The sequence below is a fragment of the Procambarus clarkii genome, chromosome 84, assembly GCF_040958095.1.
Source record: "Procambarus clarkii isolate CNS0578487 chromosome 84, FALCON_Pclarkii_2.0, whole genome shotgun sequence".
NCBI lineage: Eukaryota > Metazoa > Arthropoda > Malacostraca > Decapoda > Cambaridae > Procambarus > Procambarus clarkii.
Genome location: NC_091233.1, coordinates 2992848 through 3013777, shown reverse-complemented (window position 1 = coordinate 3013777; position 20930 = coordinate 2992848). Strand labels below are relative to the sequence as shown.

The window sequence follows — 20930 nt, the reverse complement described above, 5'->3', positions numbered from 1 at the left end:
TAGGTGATTCACTAAGTGCTCGTAGATTGATGAAGTCGGTTCTTCTCTATCTACACAAAGCTCTGGAGTCAGTCACTGTATCGTTGTGTGACAGTTCACTAATATACTTTACCACTGATCACAGTCACCACTCAACAAACACAATCAGGCAGTTCCATGGCAAGTCGTCCAACCTGGTCTCAGGTCAGGTCGCTTCACGCAGTCCTCCACAACTATATGCTCCGGTGATGCCACTAGCTCCACTTTGTTTCTTCGCACTATCGCTAGCGATATGTCTATGCTATGTAGCACACTGCTAGCTACACACTGCGAGAGGCCAAATACTATGATCTAATCTCTACAATCCTTCAATGTCCCGAGAAATTGGCGAATTTCCGCGGACCTCACTTAATCAAGTGTGTCCCTTACCCTCTCCTGGCCTTGTGTGTGTGTGTGTGTGTGTACTCACCTATTTGTACTCACCTATTTGTGCTTGCGGGGGTTGAGCTTTGGCTCTTTGGTCCCACCTCTCAACTGTCAATCAACTGGTGTACAGATTCCTGAGCCTACTGGGGTCTATCATATTTACATTTAAAACTGTGTATGGAGTCAGCCTCCACCACATCACTGCCTAATGCATTCCATCCGTTAACTACTCTGACACTGAAAAAGTTCCTTCTAACGTCTCTGTGGCTCATGTGGGTACTCAGTTTCCACCTGTGTCCCCCTTGTTCGCGTCCCACCATTGTTGAATAATTCATCCATGTTTACCCGGTCGATTCCTCTGAGGATTTTGTAGGTTGTGATCATGTCTCCCCTTACTCTTCTGTCTTCCAGTGTCGTAAGGTGCATTTCCCGCAGCCTTTCCTCGTAACTCATGCCTCTTAGTTTTGGGACTAGTCTAGTGGCATACCTTTGGACTTTTTCCAGCTTCGTCTTGTGTTTAACAAGGTACGGGCTCCATGCTGGGGCCGCATACTCCAGGATTGGTCTTACATATGTGGTGTACAAGATTCTGAATGATTCCTTACACAGGTTCCTGAACGCTGTTCTGATGTTAGCCAGCCTCGCATATGCCGCAGACGTTATTCTTTTTATGTGGGCTTCAGGAGACAGGTTTGGTGTGATATCAACTCCTAGATCTTTCTCTCTGTTCGTTTCATTAAGTACTTCACCTCCTATTCTGTGTCCTGTGTCTGGCCTCCTATTTCCACTGCTAGTTTCATTACTTTGCATTTACTCGGGTTGAACTTCAACAGCCATTTGTTGGACCATTCACTCAGTCTGTCGAGGTCATCTTGTAGCCTCCTACTATCGTCCTCAGTTTCAATCCTCCTCATAATTTTTGCATCATCGGCAAACATTGAGAGAAACGATTCTATACCCTCTGGGAGATCATTTACATATATCAGAAACAGTATAGGTCCAAGGACTGACCCCTGCGGGACTCCACTCGTAACGTCTCGCCAATCTGAGACCTCACCCCTCACACTGACTCGTTGTCTCCTGTTGCTTAGGTACACCTGTATCAAACAGAGTACCTTCCCTTTCACTCCAGCCTGCATCTCCAGCTTTTTCACTAGCCTCTTGTGTGGCACTGTATCAAAGGCTTTCTGACAATCCAAAAATATGCAATCTGCCCACCCTTCTCTTTCTTGCCTTATTTTTGTTGCCTGGTCGTAGAATTCAAGTAACCCTGTGAGGCAGGACCTGTCATCCCTGAATCCATGTTGATGCTGTGTTACAAAGTTCTTTCGCTCCAGGTGCTCCACTAGCTTTTTTCGCACAATCTTCTCCATCAGCTTGCATGGTATGCAGGTTAGGGACACTGGCCTGTAATTCAGTGCCTCCTGTCTATCCCCTTTCCTGTATATCGGGACTACGTTAGCTGCTTTCCAAATTTCTGGCAGGTCCCCTGTTGCCAGTGATTTGTTATACACTATGGAGAGTGGGAGGCACAGTTCTTCTGCTCCTTCCTTTAGTATCCAAGGGGAGATTCCATCTGGGCCTATAGCCATTGTCACATCCAACTCTAGTAAACACTTCCTTACTTCCCCACTGGTAATCTCAAAATCTTCCAGTGGTTCCTGGTTAGCTATTCCCTCTCTTATCTCTGGGATTTCTCCTTGCTCTAAGGTGAAGACCTCTTGGAATTTCTTATTCAGTTCCTCACACACTTCCTTGTCGTTTGTAGTGAATCCTTCCGCCCCTATCCTTAATTTCATAACCTGTTCCTTTACTGTTGTTTTTCTCCTGATGTGGCTATGCAGCAATTTAGGCTGAGTCTTTGCCTTGCTTGCGATGTCAGTTTCGTATGGTCTTTCTGCCTCTCTTCTCATCCTGACACATTCATTCCTGGCATTCTGGTATCTTTCTCTGCTCTCCAGTGTCCTGTTATTCCTATAGTTTCTCCATGCTCTTTTACTTTGCTGCTTAGCTAGCATACATCTTTGATTAAACCATGGGTTTCTCATCTTCATTTCACTGTTTTCCTTTTGGGCTGGGACAAACTTGTTTGCTGCATCTTTGCATTTTTGCGTGATGTAGTCCATCATATCTTGGGCCGTCTTTTCCCTGAGCTCTGTTTCCCATGCTATATCTGTTAGGAATTTTCTTATCTCCTCATAGTTTCCCTTTCGGGATGCTAACCTTTTGGTTTCGGTATCCCTCCTCGAGTTCAATAACCCTTCTTCAATCAGGTACTCAAACACCAGTACACTGTGGTCGCTCATTCCTACTGGGTCCTCAAAACCGATTTCTCTTATGTCGGAGTCGTTCAGAGTGAAGCCCAGGTCGAGTCTTGCTGGTTCGTCATTTCCTCTCATCCTTGTGGGTTCTCTGACATGCTGGGTTAAGAAGTTTCTAGTCACCACCTCCAGTAGTTTGGCTCTCCACGTATCTTCGCCTCCATGCGGTTCCTTGTTCTCCCAATGTGTGTGTGTGTGTGTACTCACCTAGTTGTGTTTGCGGGGGTTGAGCTCTGGCTCTTTGGTCCAGCCTCTCAACCGTCAATCAACAGGTGTACAGATTCCTGAGCCTATTGGGCTCTATCATATCTACATTTGAAACTGTGTATGGAGTCAGCCTCCACCACATCACTTCCTAATGCATTCCATTTGTCAACCACTCTGGCACTAAAAAAGTTCTTTCTAATATCTCTGTGACTCATTTGGGCACTCAGTTTCCACCTGTGTCCCCTTGTGCGTGTACCCCTTGTGTTAAAGACTGTCTTTATCTACCCTATCAATTCCCTTCAGAATCTTGAATGTGGTGATCACGTACCCCCTAACTCTTCTGTCTTCCAGCAAAGTGAGGTTTAATTCCCGTAGTCTCTCCTCGTAGCTCATGCCTCTCAGCTCGGGTACTAGTCTGGTGGCAAACCTTTGAACCTTTTCCAGTTTAGTCTTATCCTTGACTAGATATGGACTCCATGCTGGGGGCTGCATACTCCAGGATTGGCCTGACATATGTGGTATACAAAGTTCTGAATGATTCTTTACACAAGTTTCTGAATGCCGTTCGTATGTTGGCCAGCCTAGCATATACCGCTGATGTTATCTGCTTGATATGTGCTGCAGGAGACAGGTCTGGTGTGATATCAACCCCCCAAGTCTTTTTCCTTCTCTGACTCCTGATGAATTTCCTCTCCCAGATGATACCTTGTATCTGGCCTCCTGCTCCCTACACCTATCTTCATTACATTACATTGTGTGTGTGTGAGTGTGTGTGTGTGTGTGTGTGTGTGTGTGTGTGTGTGTGTGTGTGTGTGTGTGTGTGTGTGTGTGTGTGTGTGTGTGTGTGTGTGTGTGAGTGTGTGTGTGTGTGTGTGTGTGTGTGTGTGTGTGTGTGTGTGTGTGTGTGTGTGTGTGTGTGTGTGTACTCGCCTAGTTGTGCTTGCGGGGGTTGAGCTCTAGCTCTTTGGTCTCGCCTCTCAACCATCAATCTACAGGTGTACAGGTTCCTGAGCCTAATGGGCCATATCATATCTACACTTGAAACTGTGTATGGAGTCAGCCTCAACCACATTACTTCCTAATGCATTCGATTTCTCAATCACTCTGACACTAAAAATGTTCTTTCTAATATCTCTGTGGCTCATTTGGGCACTTAGTTTCCACCTGTGTTCCCTAGTGAGTGTGCCCCTGTAGCCTGTCTTTATCAACCCCTGTCGATTCCCTTGAGAATCTTGAATGTGGTGTTCATGTCGCCCCTAACTCTTCTGTCTTGCAACGAAGTGAGGTTTAATTCCCGTAGTCTCTCCTCGTAGCTCATACCTCTCAGCTCGGGTACTAGTCTGGTGGCAAACCTTTGAACCTTTTCCATTTTAGTCTTATGCTTAACTAGATATGGACTCTATGCTGGAGCCGCATATTTCAGGCTTGGTCTGACATATGTGGTATATAATGTTCTGAAATATTCCTTACACAAGTTTCTAAAGGCCGTTCTTATGTTAGCTAACCTGGCATATGCTGCTGATGTTATCCTCTTGATATGAGCTTCAGGGGACAGGTCTGGCATGATATCAATCCCCAGGTCTTTCTCTCTCTCTGACTCTTGAAGTATTTCATCTCCCACATGGTACCTTGTATCTGGTCTCCTCCTTCCTTCCCCTATCTTCATTACATTACATTTGCTTGGGTTAAACTCTAACAGCCGTTTGTTCGACCATTCCTGCAGCTTGTCCAGGTCTTCTTGAAGCCTCAAGCTGTCCTCCTCTGTCTTAATCCTTCTCATAATTTTGGCGTCGTCAGCAAACATTGAAAGGAATGAGTCTATACCCTCTGGGAGATCATTTACATATATCAGAAACAGGATAGGTCCAAGTACAGAGCCCTGTGGGACTCCACTGGTGACTTCACGCCAGTCTGAGGTCTCACCCCTCACTGTAACTCTCTGCTTCCTATTGTTTAGGTACTCCCTTATCCACTGGAGCGCCCTACCAGTTACTCCTGCCTGTTTCTCCAGCTTATGCATCAACCTTTTATGGGGTACTGTGTCAAAGGCTTTCCGACAGTCCAAAAAAATTCAGTCCGCCCACCCTTCTCTTTCTTGTTTAATTTCTGTCACCTGATCATAGAATTCTATCAAGCCTGTAAGGCAAGATTTACCCTCCCTGAACCCATGTTGATGGGTTGTCACGAAGTCTCTTCTCTCCAGATGTGTTACTAGGATTTTTCTCACAATCTTCTCCATCACCTTGCATGGTATACAATTTAAGGACACTGGCTTGTAGTTCAGTGCCTTTTGTCTGTCACCCTTTTTGTATATTGGTACTACATTAGCAGTCTTCCATATTTCTGGTAGGTCCCCGTTTCCAGTGACCTACTATACACTATGGAGAGTGGTAAGCAAAGTGCTCCTGCAAACTCTTTCAATACCCATGGCGAGATTCTATCCGGCCCAACAGCTTTTCTCACATCCAGCTCCAATAAGTGCTTCTTGACCTCATCTCTTGTAATTTCGAACCTATCCAAGGTCACCTGGTTTGCTGCCACCTCTTCTAGCACCGTGAAATCTGCCTGTTCTATTGTAAAGACCTCCTGGAACACTTTGTTGAGTTCTTCACACACCTCTTTGTCATTCTCTGTGTACCTGTCCTCGCCCACCCTAAGTTTCACCACCTGTTCCTTCACTGTTGTCTTCCTCCTGATGTGACTGTGTAGTAGCTTTGGTTCGGTCTTGGCTTTATTAGCTATATCATTTTCATACCTTTTCTCAGCTGCTCTTCTCACACTGACATACTCGTTCCTGGTTCTCTGGTATCTCTCTCTACTTTCTGGTGTTCTGTTATTACGGAAGTTCCTCCATGCCCTTTTGTTCAGCTCCTTTGCTTTCATACATTCCCTATTAAATCAAGGATTCTTCCTTTGCTTCTCTGTTTTTTCCTGTCGGGCTCACTGTGTGTGAGTGTGTGTGTGTGTGTGTGTGTGTGTGTGTGTGTGTGTGTGTGTGTGTGTGTGTGTGTGTGTGTGTGTGTGTGTGTGTGTGTGTGTGTGTACTCACCTAGTTGTGCTTGCGGGGGTTGAGCTCTGGCTCTTTGGTCCCGCCTCTCAACCGTCAATCAACTGGTGTACAGATTCCTGAGCCTATTGGGCTCTATCATATCTACATTTGAAACTGTGTATGGAGTCAGCCTCCACCACATCACTTCCTAATGCATTCCATTTACTAACTACTCTGACACTGAAAAAGTTCTTTCTAACGTCTCTGTGGCTCATTTGGGTACTCAGCTTCCACCTGTGTCCCCTTGTTCGCGTCCCACCAGTGTTGAATAGTTCATCCTTGTTTACCCGGTCGATTCCTCTGAGGATTTTGTAGGTTGTGATCATGTCCCCCCTTACTCTTCTGTCTTCCAGTGTCGTGAGGTGCATTTCCCCCAGCCTTTCCTCATAACTCATGCCTCTTAGTTCTGGGACTATTCTAGTAGCATACCTTTGGACTTTTTCCAGCTTCGTCTTGTGCTTGACAAGGTACGGGCTCCATGCTGGGGCCGCATACTCCAGGATTGGTCTTACATATGTGGTGTACAAGATTCTGAATGATTCCTTACTCAGGTTCCTGAACGCCGTTCTGATGTTAGCCAGTGTGTGTGTGTGTGTGTGTGTGTGTGTGTGTGTGTGTGTGTGTGTGTGTGTGTGTGTGTGTGTGTGTGTGTGTGTGTGTGTGTGTAAACAATTGAATAGGACCTAGATAAAGCAAGTATTTGTTCATTGTTTATATTAAACATTTCTGCCCCATTCAGGAGCTATATGTATATTATACATAGCGCTATTCAGTGTGTGGAGAGCTACGTCTAATGGAAATAAAAAATTTTTTATGCTTGTAGGGCGTTAATTTTATGTCCAATTCATTACATATTGGACTGAAAATTTGTAACTTTCAATTACTAAAACCTTCTTAGGAAAATAAATTAAAAATACATTGCAAATTCTTTATTTCAAAACAGAATGAAAGTTCAGAAGCAGGATCATTTTAAAGTTTTGTCCCTCATGCCATTGGAATATACAGTTCTTCAGTAGTGGTTCTACAGTAACTACACAATTGGGTAGGAAGCCAAAGTGGCAATACCACAGTTGTTGTTCTTGTTACGAGCCATCTTTATGTACCCAGCCTCACCCCACCCGGGGCCCCAAGAGTTCTTAACGATCCAGTAGTCTCCTGCGGGGCTTGTGCCATAACCCACTACCAGTACACCGTGGTTAAGGCTGGTCGACGAGCACGCCGGCTCATAGTACACACCTGAAATACAAGACACACATTAATATTGCAAGCCCATATTGTACACATTTGTATTCCAAGGTTACCGTTTGGTGCAAATTCTCCAATAATTGTTTTAATATATAATAAATCAATTAGAAATTTAGACAATGTTTTCTTAGGTGTATCAAACAGAGATTAGGAAGACGACTCAACCAGAATTGAAAAGTGAAACACATCTGAGTAGTGACAAAAATGATTTTTTTTTTAAATAAGTTATTTCTGCTTACTTTGGAAGAACTTGACAATGTGCCGGCAGCGTAACATATTTATATTGGTTTTAGAGTTTAAACGTTGACTAGTATAATGTTTACCAGCAAGGGTATCATCAAATAAATAGAAAAAGTTATGCTCGCAAAGTCCCCAGGGCCAAGGGAGGTAGTGGCCTGACGGCTGAGTGGACAGCGTTTGGGATTCGTAGTCCTACGTTTCCGGGTTCGATCTCCGGCAGAGGCGGAAACAAATGAGCAGAGTTTCTTTCACCCTGATGCATCTGTTCACCTAGCAGTAAATAGATACCAGGGAGTTAGACAGCTGCTATGGTCTGCTTCCTGGGGATGTTTAACAAAATGGAGGCCTGGTCGAGGACCGGGCCGCGGGGATGGTAAGCCCCGAAATCCTCTCAAGATAACCTCAAGATAGTGATCAATCGAATATTTGCTTGGGTACTAAAATAGTAAATACAGGCATTTACAGAGCCCTTGTCTATCTTATCTTGAGATGATTTCGGGGCTTAGTGTCCCCGCTATCCGGTCCTTGGCCAGGCTTCCACCCCCAGGAAGCAGCCTGTGACAGCTGACTAGCTTCCAGGTACTTATTTACTGCTAGGTGACAGGGTGAAAGAAAATCTGCCCTTGTTTCTCACTGGCGCCCGGGATCGAACCCGGGACCATAGGATCACGTGTCCAGTGTTCTGTTCGCTCAGCCACCGGCTCCCTAGCATCCCTTGTCGAGCATATTTCATATATCATTAGAATTGAGCAGACTATATTGAATAGCAAATATTATGCCAAATGTTAAGATGGGAGACAAATCCCTTGTGTTGAACTCTGGTCTAATTAGCTTAACATCTTGTGTAGGAAAATGACTTTAATCGATAAGTGCAAAACCCTTTCGTTTACATCATGAAGAATATCTATATCAATAAATCAGAATATCTGTTTGTTCGTCAAAGATTGGAAGGCAGATGCTTGAGGTCCGCCTCATGCAACACTGCACTGTGGTTAATGACCTTACAGCGAGTCTCAGAGGGAGGTCAGGGTCAGCCCTTATGCCACCTATGAAGGGAAATTATCCTTCACACTCTCTTCACGAGATCAATGGAAATGAAATGTTTTATGAATAGTCCATAGAGTTTGTGTCAATTTATATATTAATGTACTAGCTGTACCCGGCCCACGAGTTGCTGTGGCTTAACAACGCATGTGTGTTGCTGAGCCAGGAACGCTGATTATAAAAGTAACAACAGTTGGTTGGCAAGTTTTCATGCTTGTAAACTGTTTAATACATGTAACAAACGCCATAAAAAATTGAGGAAAGATGTACACGTTCGTGAGCACTTGTGTAACTGCTTCGTGAATCTGGCCCCAGATATTCCCATCACTGAAATATAAGAAAAAAAGTTCAAAAAACGAAATGAAAAAAGGAAAAAATACAAAAATAAACCATTCTCACAAAATGAACGGTATGGTAAAGAACAAAGCTGAATTCCAATGCAATGTCACACAAAATAGTTAAATCATAATGAAAATAAATCGAAATGTATGAAGATTCAATTTATCAATGAAATTGGAAACATTGAAATGGAATTCGTAACATAATAAGTATAGCGTGTGTGTTGCTATTATGTGCAACAGATGGCGCTGTTTCTTAAAAAAACTAAGTTTTTACCTGTCACAGGAGTGACATCTATATAGTAGGTATACAAAAAAAAAGCACATATTCGAATGGAACGGTGAGTCGAATCAGTGCAATGAGTGAAGAACTTTGGGATATTACAGCGTGTGTAGCTCTTACTTCCAAAAGATGGCACTGTTTTTGTTGTTTAAATGTTTAAAAAAACATGTTTTCTCCTGTCACAGGTGAAGGATCAATATAGTAGGTATATAAAAACACGTGCCTATTCGAATGCATCGCCGTGTCAAAATTTCAAATCAATCGATAAAGAGGTTTCGAAGATTTCTCTCACATGAAAAACACAGTTAAAAAAAAATACATTTCCGTCAAAGAGGTGACATCAATATAGTATGTATACAGAAACCTGCTCGGATGCGAATGGAACAGTGTGTAAAAATTTCAAGCCAATCGGTGAAGAACTTTCGGAGATTAGCGATTTTGAACAAACGAACATTTCCATTTTTATTTATATAAATTTATACATTGAAATTCAAAACGAATTATTAGCTAACAGATTTGTGTTATGGGCAAAACTTTTCGATTATAGAGATGTAGATAGTGTATGGTGATAATGGTTACAGTGATATGGGGTTATGAGGAGAGTTTCTGTGGAGGGAGACAGGGAGCATGTAAGTGGAGATGTGTATCATATGAAGATGTTCACTGAGGTGATGATAATATGTTGTGAAAATAGTTACAGCGATGAAGGGCGACAGGGGGAAAATGTGTTCAATAATAAAGAGGGTGAGTGTGAGTGGAGAATAGGACCGTGTGTGTGGATGGAGACTGGAAGAACATATATGCGGGAGACTGGAAGGATATATGGTAAAGATGTGGAGGATATATATTTGGGACGGGGGGAAAGGAGGTGGAGACAAGGAAAGTGAATGTGGGAGTATGTGTTTCTTTTAGTATGCAAGGAAAACGCCTATGTTCAATAGCCGTGATTCATGAAATCCCTGAGACTACTCAGTTAAGTCTTCCTTTGCTACCTCTATTGCACTCAGTTTTTTCGATGGCCCTCCCTCCCATTTGTATATGTAGAAGTGTGAGCTCACCACTCTTGTAGAACTGGAAGGAACTGTGGGATGCATCGATGGCCACAGAGATGGGGCCTATGGTCCCAGCAGCCGTCTTCAGAGCGCTCTCGCTTTTAGAAGTTACTGAGACGTAGCCAGTTAATGTGGCAGCGATGTTCTTGACTGAGAATTTGCAAGTCCCTTGCTGCATAAAATAAGAAACAAAATTATTATATCCTGTCCTACAAAGTATATACGTAAATAATGTTAAACGTATGACAAAAAGAGTTCTATTAATTATAAACAAGAAATTGTCAGTTTCCTGCTATGATGGCGCTGCCTTGATGAGGGCCTCTTACCACTGCCACGTAGGGGTAGGAGGCCCCACTGTCAGCTCCAGTGGCCTTGATGTAGTTGAAGGCATATGTCATTAGTCCACCGCGACACCCCAGGTTTTTATAAGTGCCACCGGAGCAGTCGACCAGCTGCTGCTCTGAAAGACTCACCAGTTTGCCAGTCTTACGGAAGTGTCGACCCTCCAAGGCACCGGTCTGTGTGAAAGGCAGGGAAGCAAATAACACAGTAATAAATAAACAAACTATATATATATATATATATATATATATATATATATATATATATATATATATATATATATACATATATATATATATATATATATATATATATATATATATATATATATATATTAGTATGCAAACAAGCCTGAATGGTCCCCAGGACTATATGCGACTGAAAACTCACACCCCAGAAGTGACTCGAACCCATACTCACAGGAGCAACGCAACTGGTAACTACAGGGCGCCTGAATCCGCTTGACCATCACGGCCAGACAAAAGGAAGTGATAGCCAAGGCTATTTGAACCACTTCCCCGCCGGCAACTCGGATGGTAATCTTGGGCATAGCATTTCACCAAATCACCTCATTCTTTGGGGCACACGTGAGGAACACAAATGCGAACAAGCCTGAATGGTCCCCAGGACTATATGCGACTGAAAACTCACACCCCAGAAGTGACTCGAACCCATACTCCCAGGAGCAACGCAACTGGTAACTACAGGGCGCCTTAATCCGCTTGACCATCACGGCCGGACAAAAGGAAGTGATAGCCAAGGCTATTTGAACCACTTCCCCGCCGGCAACTCGGATGGTAATCGTGGGCATAGCATTTCACCAAATCACCTCATTCTTTGGGGCACATGTGAGGAACACAAATGCGAACAAGCCTGAATGGTCCCCAGGACTATATGCGACTGAAAACTCACACCCCAGAAGTGACTCGAACCCATACTCCCAGGAGCAACGCAACTGGTAACTACAGGGCGCCTTAATCCGCTTGACCATCACGGCCGGACAAAAGGAAGTGATAGCCAAGGCTATTTGAACCACTTCCCCGCCGGCATCTCGGATGGTAATCTTGGGCATAGCATTTCACCAAATCACCTCATTCTTTGGGGCACACGTGAGGAACACAAATGCGAACAAGCCTGAATGGTCCCCAGGACTATATGCGACTTTAAACTCCGTGATGGTCAAGCGGATTAAGGCGCCCTGTAGTTACCAGTTGCGTTGCTCCTGGGAGTATGGGTTCGAGTCACTTCTGGGGTGTGAGTTTTCAGTCATATATTAGTATATTTTGGTTGCAGTCTTTCCTGTAGACATATATTATTAAATATGACCGAAAAAGTAAGATTAATAATTCTAACACGAATTTTCTCAATCTTCCGTACATTTCTTTTCACTGTTGGAGGTAATTCAAAAATCAATTCTCCAAAAGTCATTTTTATTTCTAGTCTGACGCGACACTTGAGTGCGTTTCGTAAAACTTATTACATTTTCAAAGACTTTAGTTACACATACACAACTGAATAGAACTTACACATCTCCGATTTGTTTATATCTACATTTGAGTGAGGTGGATGGGGTGAGGTGGTATTTAATAGGGTATTAAATTCATCAACACAAGACAGAACATGAAACAATGGGTATTGAATAGAAGTGATTGTAGAAAGCCTATTGGTCCATATTTCTTGATGCTTCTATATTGGAGTGGAGTCTTGAGGTGGGTAAAATATAGTTGTGCATTAATTGGCTGTTGATTGCTGGTGTTGACTTCTTAATGTGTAGTGCCTCGCAAACGTCAAGCCGCCTGCTATCGCTGTATCTATCGATGATTTCTGTGTTGTTTACTAGGATTTCTCTGGCGATGGATTGGTTGTGGGAAGAGATTATATGTTCCTTAATGGAGCCCTGTTGCTTATGCATCGTTAAACGCCTAGAAAGAGATGTTGTTGTCTTGCCTATATACTGGTTTTTTTGGAGCTTACAGTCCCCAAGAGGGCATTTGAAGGCATAGACGACGTTGGTCTCTTTTAAAGCGATCTGCTTTGTGTCTGGAGAGTTTCTCATGAGTAGGCTGGCCGTTTTTCTGGTTTTATAGTAAATCGTCAGTTGTATCCTCTGAGTTTTGTCTGTAGGGATAACGTTTCTATTAACAATATCTTTCAGGACCCTTCCTCCGTTTTATGAGCTGTGGAAAAGAAGTTCCTGTAAAATAGTCTAATAGGGGGTACAGGTGTTGTGTTAGTTGTCTCTTCAGAGGTTGCATGGCGTTTCACTTTCCTTTTTATGATGTCTTCGACGAAACCATTGGAGAAGCCGTTGTTGGCTAGGACCTGCCTTACCCTACAGAGTTCTTCGTCGACTTGCTTCCATTCTGAGCTGTGGCTGAGAGCACGGTCGAAATATGCGTTAACAACACTCCTCTTGTACCTATCTGGGCAGTCGCTTCTGGCATTTAGGCACATTCCTATGTTCGTTTCCTTAGTGTAGACTGCAGTGTGGAAACCTCCGTTCTTTTCCATGACTGTTACATCTAGAAAGGGCAGCTTCCCATTCTTTTTCATCTCGTAAGTCAAACGCAGCACGGAACTCCGCTCAAATGCCTCCTTCAGCACCTGCAGATGTCTGACATCAGGTACCTGTGTAAAAATGTCGTCAACATACCTGCAGTATATGGCCGGTTTCAAGTTCATGTCGACTAAGACTTTTTGCTCGATGGTACCCATGTAGAAGTTTGCAAAGAAGACACCTAGGGGAGAACCCATGGCGACCCAATCTACTTGCTTGTACATGTGCCCATCCGGGCTCAAGAAGGGTGCCTCTTTAGTACAAGCTTGGAGTAGTTTCCTTAGGATATTTTCTGGTATGTCAAGAGGAGTACAGGCTGGATCACGATACACTCTGTCGGCTATCATCCCGATTGTCTCGTCCACAGGTACGTTGGTGAACAGCGATTCTACATCCAACGAGGCTCTTATTCCTGTGGCCCGTGTGCCCCGCAGTAAGTCAACAAATTCCTTTGGAGACTTCAGGCTGCAGGCGCAAGGGACATAAGGAGTCAGCAGGCCGTTGAGTCGCTTCGCTAGTCTGTACGTGGGTGTGGGTATCTGGCTAATGATTGGCCGAAGTGGGTTTCCAGGCTTGTGTGTCTTGACATTTCCATACACATATCCAGGTTTATATTCCCCAATAATCTTTGGCAGGTGGAGTCCTGATTTCTTGGCATTCACAGTTTCAATCAGTTTGTTGACCTTTGCTTTCAATTCGGCTGTAGTGTCCTTCGTTACCCTTTGGAATTTAGTTTGGTCAGAGAGTATGAGGTTCATTTTCGCCAGATATTCGTCTTTTTTAAGAAGACGTATATTGGCGACTTGTCACCTCTCCTGACAACTATCTCCTTGTTCTCACGAAGGCTTTTAGCTGCCGCTTTGAGCTCGGGGGACAGTATGGTGCTTCTGTAATTGCCTCGATTCTTTCCTCCTTCCGCAATAAGTTCTGCTTGTAAGGTATCTTTGGTAGTGACCTTTTTATGTGTCTCGAGGTCGAAGATGTCGTCCAACAGAATTTCCAACTCCACTTTCCGGGCCATCTCACTCGGTCTGGACATAACGTGACAGTTTATGCCCAGATTTAGGAGAGTGACTTGGTCCTCAGTGAGGTTAATCCCTGCAAGGTTCAGGAAGCTATCTCTTGGTCGTGGAATTGCCATAGGTCCTCCATATAACGTTGTTAGTTTCTTGATAATCCTTGTTTAAGTGCTGAGGTGATGTCAGTCTGTGAGGATGTCGAGGTGTTGTTCAATGCGGGTTAGGATACTTTCGTCGATGTTGCTATTTCTCCACTCGTTCGTAGCATGAAGTAGTTGCGTTTTGTTGTCTTTGATTTCATTCTCTGCCTTGTATATCTGATCACGAATCAGATCCTGGCGATATTTTATCGTGAAGGCTTGATTCCTTGCTGCTGGGTCCTGCGTTTTAATATTAGTATATTTTGCCTATTGGTCCATATTTCTTGATGCTTCTATATTGGAGTGGAGTCTTGAGGTGGGTAGAATATAGTTATGCGTTAATTGGCTGTTGATTGCTGGTGTTGACTTCTTAATGTGTAGTGCCTCGCAAACGTAAAAGCCGCCTGCTATCGCTGTATCTATCGATGATTTCTGTGCTGTTTACTAGGATTTCTCTGGCGATGGTTTGGTTGTGGGAAGAGATTATATGTTCCTTAATGGAGCCCTGTTGCTTATGCATCGTTAAACGCCTAGAAAGAGATGTTGTTGTCTTGCCTATATACTGTTGTCTGTAAGCTCCAAAAAACCCAGTATATAGGCAAGACAACAACATCTCTTTCTAGGCGTTTAACGATGCATAAGCAACAGGGCTCCATTAAGGAACATATAATCTCTTCCCACAACCAAACCATCGCCAGAGAAATCCTAGTAAACAATACAGATATCATCGATAGATACAGCGATAGCAGGCGGCTTGACGTTTGCGAGGCACTACACATTAAGAAGTCAACACCAGCAATCAACAGCCAATTAATGCACAACTATATTCTACCCACCTCAAGACTCCGCTCCAATATAGAAGCATCAAGAAATATGGACCAATAGGCTTTCTACAATCACTTCTATTCAATACCCATTGTTTCGTGTTCTGTCTTGTGTTGATGAATTTAATACCCTATTAAACACCACCTCACCCCATCCACCTCACTCAAATGTAGATATAAACAAATCGGAGATGTGTAAGTTCAATTCAGTTGTGTATGTGTAACTAAAGTCTTTGAAAATGTAATAAGTTTTACGAAACGCGCTCAAGTGTCGCGTCAGACTAGAAATAAAAATGAATTTTGGAGAATTGATTTTTGAATTACCACCAACAGTGAAAAGAAATGTACGGAAGATTGAGAAAATTCGTGTTAGAATTATTAATCTTACTTTTTCGGTCATATTTAATAATATATATATATATATATATATATATATATATATATATATATATATATATATATATATATATATATATATATATATATATATATATATATATATATATATATATATATATATATATATATATATATATATATATATATATATATATTCAGCCTTGTTGTGAGGAGATGGTTTACCAGCTCACTTACAATAGTGCTCTTATGCCTGTGGGAGCCAGTTCACTTGTTAAGTGCACTTGTTAAGTGGACGGACTTAAGTTTGGTAACCAGCAACCGAAACGTCTAGTGTTTGGGCTCATGTGAGAGCCCCAGTCATCAGCAGTCCAGAAATGTTACCCTGGCCGGGGTAGCCCGTCTGTGGACAGTGCTAGAGCCGATAGCATCATCTCATTGTATGGCTTGAGCGAGACTCAACTTTGCGCGGGAACAGCTAGGCCGCAGGCGTGGGTGAGCTGTGGGCCTCCCGCACTCGCTGGCCACTTGAGTCGTCGTCATGGAAACAGCCGCCATCTTAGTAAACATCTTGAGACACCATGTTGGTCGGCCATCTTGGAGCTGCCCTAGAGGCTATGCTACACCGTCGCTGATTGGTTGAGAAGGGTAAGCCGCTGTATGTCTTCCTCTCATTGGTTATTTCGAGGATAACGCGGGAATCACGGGTGTAAGCATCATTCTGAACATAGCTGCCACTGTGTCAAGACGCTTCCTGTACTCAATTCGGCCAAATTGACTATAGGGCGTCGTGGTGGCTTGATTACTCAACTGCTTCACCTGCTTCACCAACGACAGCGGTCGTCACAGAATCCGGCCGAAGTCGTCACTTGGAGGAGAGAAAGACATTGTGTACAGTGGGTAGAGGTACAGTGATCTGGGATTGTTGGGTAATGTGCATACGAGCAGTAATAGACTTGTAGATCCCATAACAGTGATGATTAGACTTGCTAGTGCTCTGTAGCAGTCGATGGGAACGGGGAAATTCGTGTCAGTGTTTCGTCACATTGTAACGCAGCACCAGTGGAGGTGAAGTGAAGTGTGGACGAGGAGATAATTACCTTTTATTGTTTATCTTGTCAGTCCAGAGGGACTTACGTCTGATGTACACAGACGTACAGTGTGTGTGTGTGTGTGTGGGTACATACGGGAACAGAGTATACATAGATTAGCCAAGGACTGTGAGGATATCCATGTAATAATTATATTATTCCATTGTGGTAATTAAATCATTTTTGATCGTCCGTCGGACGGAGTGATATCATTTCCATGTGTAGTCTTGCAGGTGTGGAATTCCAACACTGAGCGCTCAGGTTAGTGTGTGTGTAATGTCAGTGATTCCTGGCAATGATTATTATGGAGTGTACCACAGTGTGGTCTTAATTTCTTGTATTGTTCCCAGGGCCGTGACAAGTGTGATTTATATATATATGTATTGTGGTTGCAGTATTAACGTAATTTTGGTAGAATTTGGTGAGTGACGAGGCTGTCTGGAGGAACCGCCATCGCTCTGTCGAGTAACATAACTCTCGAGAGTGTTTATCGGCATTTGTGATCGATAAATCACTCACCCATGTGATTTAAGGAGTGCGAGATCTCCTTAGTGTTCCCAATAACGTTTGATAGCTGTAGGCTACATGTGTCAGCAGTAATTATATATATATAATTGTAGTGTCACGGTGCCCAGTGTTATTGTGTTATCTAATGTGTGGTGATTGCAAATTGGGGACCTATGTTCTAGGGGTTATTGAGAGCACTGGGGTCATTTGCAACAGTAAGTAAGTGTGTGCAGTATTCTAATACTTGGAAATTAGAGTACTTGCCATGTGTGTTATTGCAAAGGGGTTGTTATTTGATAGTGATTGTTGCTAGTGTTGAGCATCACCGTATGTGATTGCAGTTCAGTAAAGCCATTGTGGGGCAGTGTTCTAGAGGGTTCATGTCCTGTATGTTATTTTACTAAATTCTGCAGTATTGTCATTGCAACCGGATTGTAACGTAAATCACTGTGATTTGTTAGTGTGATTTGTCATTGTCGTGGGTGAACTCGGCTGTAGACGAGTACTTGGGTACACATATATTCTCTTGTTTATCTGGTAGATCTTCGAAGTCCAGTATTCAGTGAGGTGATTGCGAGGTAATTAATATAACGTAACCAAGGGAACGCCCATTGTTTTAAGAGAATTTGTTCTTTGACAATTTGAGTAACGTAGAATACGTTTGGGTTAATTTACTTACCTGCAAGCAGCTACGGTAGTCTCAAGGAGCCTAGCCATCAGCCGGATAAGAATTAGAGTATTGTCTGTCGTAATTAACGGTCAGTGGGCCGGGTAATTGACGTGTTTCAGGAAGTCAAAGTAATTAACCTCGATCCTTGTTTGATCGACTCACACGAAGGCTCCATTGTTCCATTAACGTAACGTCCTTATTTATCTGCCCGGAAGTACCGGCACTTGATTGACTCGTGGGAGGAGTAACATCATTTTAGAATAACGTAAACGTGGGGCTAATTACTGTTATTAGCCACCTGAATTGGTCTGAGTATGGAAGGCTCAGACGGAATTCATACCTTAATGTAAATTGCTGAGCCAGTGTGAAAGGTTGCGTATTTTAATTGTTAATTATTGATCTTGAGGATAGTAATTAATTACTCTAAAGGTAATCACGAGTGATTACCGTTCTCTTAGCACTTTGGACATTGTAAATCAGAGTTTACCATCGCTGAGTGATTAGTAACCGATTAACGTAAATTAACGTAACTAGTAAAGAGATTAATCAGTTGTCTGGAAGTACAGGGATTAATGGGATTTTCTCACTGAATGCTCGAAGGGTAGAGTGTTGTGTAATTTCCGCGTTACTAGTGACAGTTTTAAGTAAGTGTTATTAATTTAACGTAAATGTTATTGTGTTATTAACGTAAATCAATTGTTATTGATTGTTGATCGTTCGTGGGACGGAGTGTTAACGTAAGGATTAATTTGAGGAAGGGTGCTGGAGTTGCCAGTGAACCCATTAGTTATTGTTGTCATTGAAAGACTACTGATTTGATTGCATTGCAACCGCTATTGCAGGTGTAGACTGCACTGAGGCGTAGAACAGTAGGAGGTTACTGGAGACGTGTTTCAGAACCTACTGTGTCATTTGTTATAATTGTGATTATATATATATATATATATATTCACAATTATAATGTCCTTGTCTTGTCCTTACTCTCATAAGGACAAGACAAGAACATATCGATGCCAACACAGAAGACAATGTCCAACATAACAGGCCAATTACACTGGATTAATCTTTGTGTTTAGATAGGAGATGCCTCGTATGGGCCAATAAGCCTTCTGCAGCCCCTATGTTTATCCCTTATGTATCCCCCCATGTTTTCACCTTCATTGTATTATCACCTGACCTAATGCGGGTATAAAATCAACTAGTATTGTAAGATCTGTTCATTTGAGAATGAACCATGGAGGTTCGAAACGTCGTGCAAATTATACAAATAAGTGTAATACACTCTATAGTAAATCACTTCTTTTCTTCACCTTAAAAGTACGAAAATGAGTTTTGGAGAACTCCTATTTCAATTAAGCCCTGATGCTAAGAAAATAGTTAGAGGGATAGAAGCCCTAAACCAGAAAATAATAAATACAGAATATGCGGTCATATTCAATGAAACATGTTTGAAAGAAAACCTGCTGCCAGTATACACCAATATATATATATATATATATATATATATATATATATATATATATATATATATATATATATATATATATATATATATATACATATATATATATATATATATATATATATATATATATATATATATATATATATATATATATATATATTGGTAGCAGTCTTTCCTATAGACATATATTATTAAATATGACCGAAAAAGTAAGATTAATAATTCTAACACGAATTTTCTCGATCTTTCTTACGTTTCTTTTCACTGTTGATGGTAATTCAAAGATCAATTCTCCAAAATTCATTTTTATTTATAGTCTGACGCGACACTTGAGCGCATTTCGTAAAACTTATTACATTTTCAAAGACTTTAGTTTACACAAACACACACAACTTTAACTGAAAAGAGCTTAAACATCTTTCGATTTTTTATACCTACATTTGGGTGAAGTGACATGCTACAATAGTATTGGATGAGGTGAAAATAAACTTTTAACACAAGACTGAACACGAAACAATGAAATACAAACAGGTATTAAAAGTAGGTAACTGGAGAAGGCCTATTTTTATTGGCCCATATTTCTTGATGCTTCTATATTGGAGCGGAGTCTTGAAGTGGGTAGAATATAGTTGTGCATTAATTGGCTGTTGATTGCTGGTGTTGACTTCTTGATGTGTAGTGCCTCGCAGACGTCGAGCCGCCTGCTATCGCTGTATCTATCGATGATTTCTGTGTTGTTTGCTAAGATTTCTCTGGTGATGGTTTGGTTGTGGGAAGAGGTTATATGTTCCTTAATGGAGCCCTGTTGCTTATGCATCGTTAAACGCCTGGAAAGAGATGTTGTTGTCTTGCCTATATACTGAGTTTTTTGAGGCTTACAATCCCCAAGAGGGCATTTGAAGGCATAGACGACGTTGGTCTCTTTTTAAAACGTTCTGCTTTTTGTCTGGAGAGTTTCTCATGAGTAGGTTGGCCGTTTTCTTGTGTTTTATAGTAATTGTCAGTTGTATCTTCTGATTTTTGTCTGTAGGGATAACGTTTCTACTGACAATATCTTTCAGGACCCTTTCCTCCGTTTTATGGGCTGTGGAAAAGAAGTTCCTGTAAAATAGTCACAAGTCCCACAGGGCTCTGTACTCGGTCTTATGTTGTTTCTGATATATGTAAATGATCTCCCGGAGGGTATCGATTAATTTCTCTCAATGTTTGCGGACGATGCTAAAATTATGAGAAGGATTAAAACAGAAGAGGACTGTTTGAGGCTTCAAGAAGACCTAGACAAGCTGAAGGAATGGTCGAACAAATGGTTGTTAGAGTTTAACCCAACCAAATGTAATGTAATGAAGATAGGTGTAGGGAGCAGGAGGCCAGATACAAGGTATCATCTGGGAGAGGAAAATCTTCAGGAGATAGAGAAAGAAAAAGACTTGGGGGTTGATATAACGCCAGACCTGTCTCCTGCAGCACATATCAAGAGGATAACATCAGCGGCATATGCCAGGCAGGCCAACATACGAACGGCATTCAGAAACTTGCGTAAAGAATCATTCAGAACTTTGTATACCACATATGTCAGGCCAATCCTGGAGTATGCAGCCCCAGCATGGAGTCCATATCTAGTCAAGGATACGACTAAACTGGAAAAGGTTCAAAGGTTTGCCACCAGACTAGTACGCGAGCTCAGAGGAATGAGCTACGAGGAGAGACTAAGGGAATTAAACCTCACTTCGCTGGAAGACAGAAGAGTTAGAGGGGGACATGATCACCACATTCA

General features: G+C 42.3%; 1 protein-coding gene across 2 annotated transcripts in view; it reads right to left on the bottom strand.

Annotated features, from left to right (window-relative positions):
- Nucleotides 1-6896: 6896 nt before the first annotated feature.
- Nucleotides 6897-20930, bottom strand: part of LOC123751113 (digestive cysteine proteinase 1-like) — a 150994-nt gene continuing 136960 nt past the window's right edge. For both annotated transcript variants that reach the window (XM_069316527.1, XM_069316528.1), the window contains 3 exons: nucleotides 10511-10702; nucleotides 10191-10356; nucleotides 6897-7218 (listed from right to left, as the gene is read on the bottom strand). In XM_069316527.1, coding sequence (XP_069172628.1) covers nucleotides 7013-7218; nucleotides 10191-10356; nucleotides 10511-10702 — 564 coding nt within the window. In that variant the 3' untranslated portion in view covers nucleotides 6897-7012. The remainder of the gene's footprint in view (nucleotides 7219-10190; nucleotides 10357-10510; nucleotides 10703-20930) is intronic.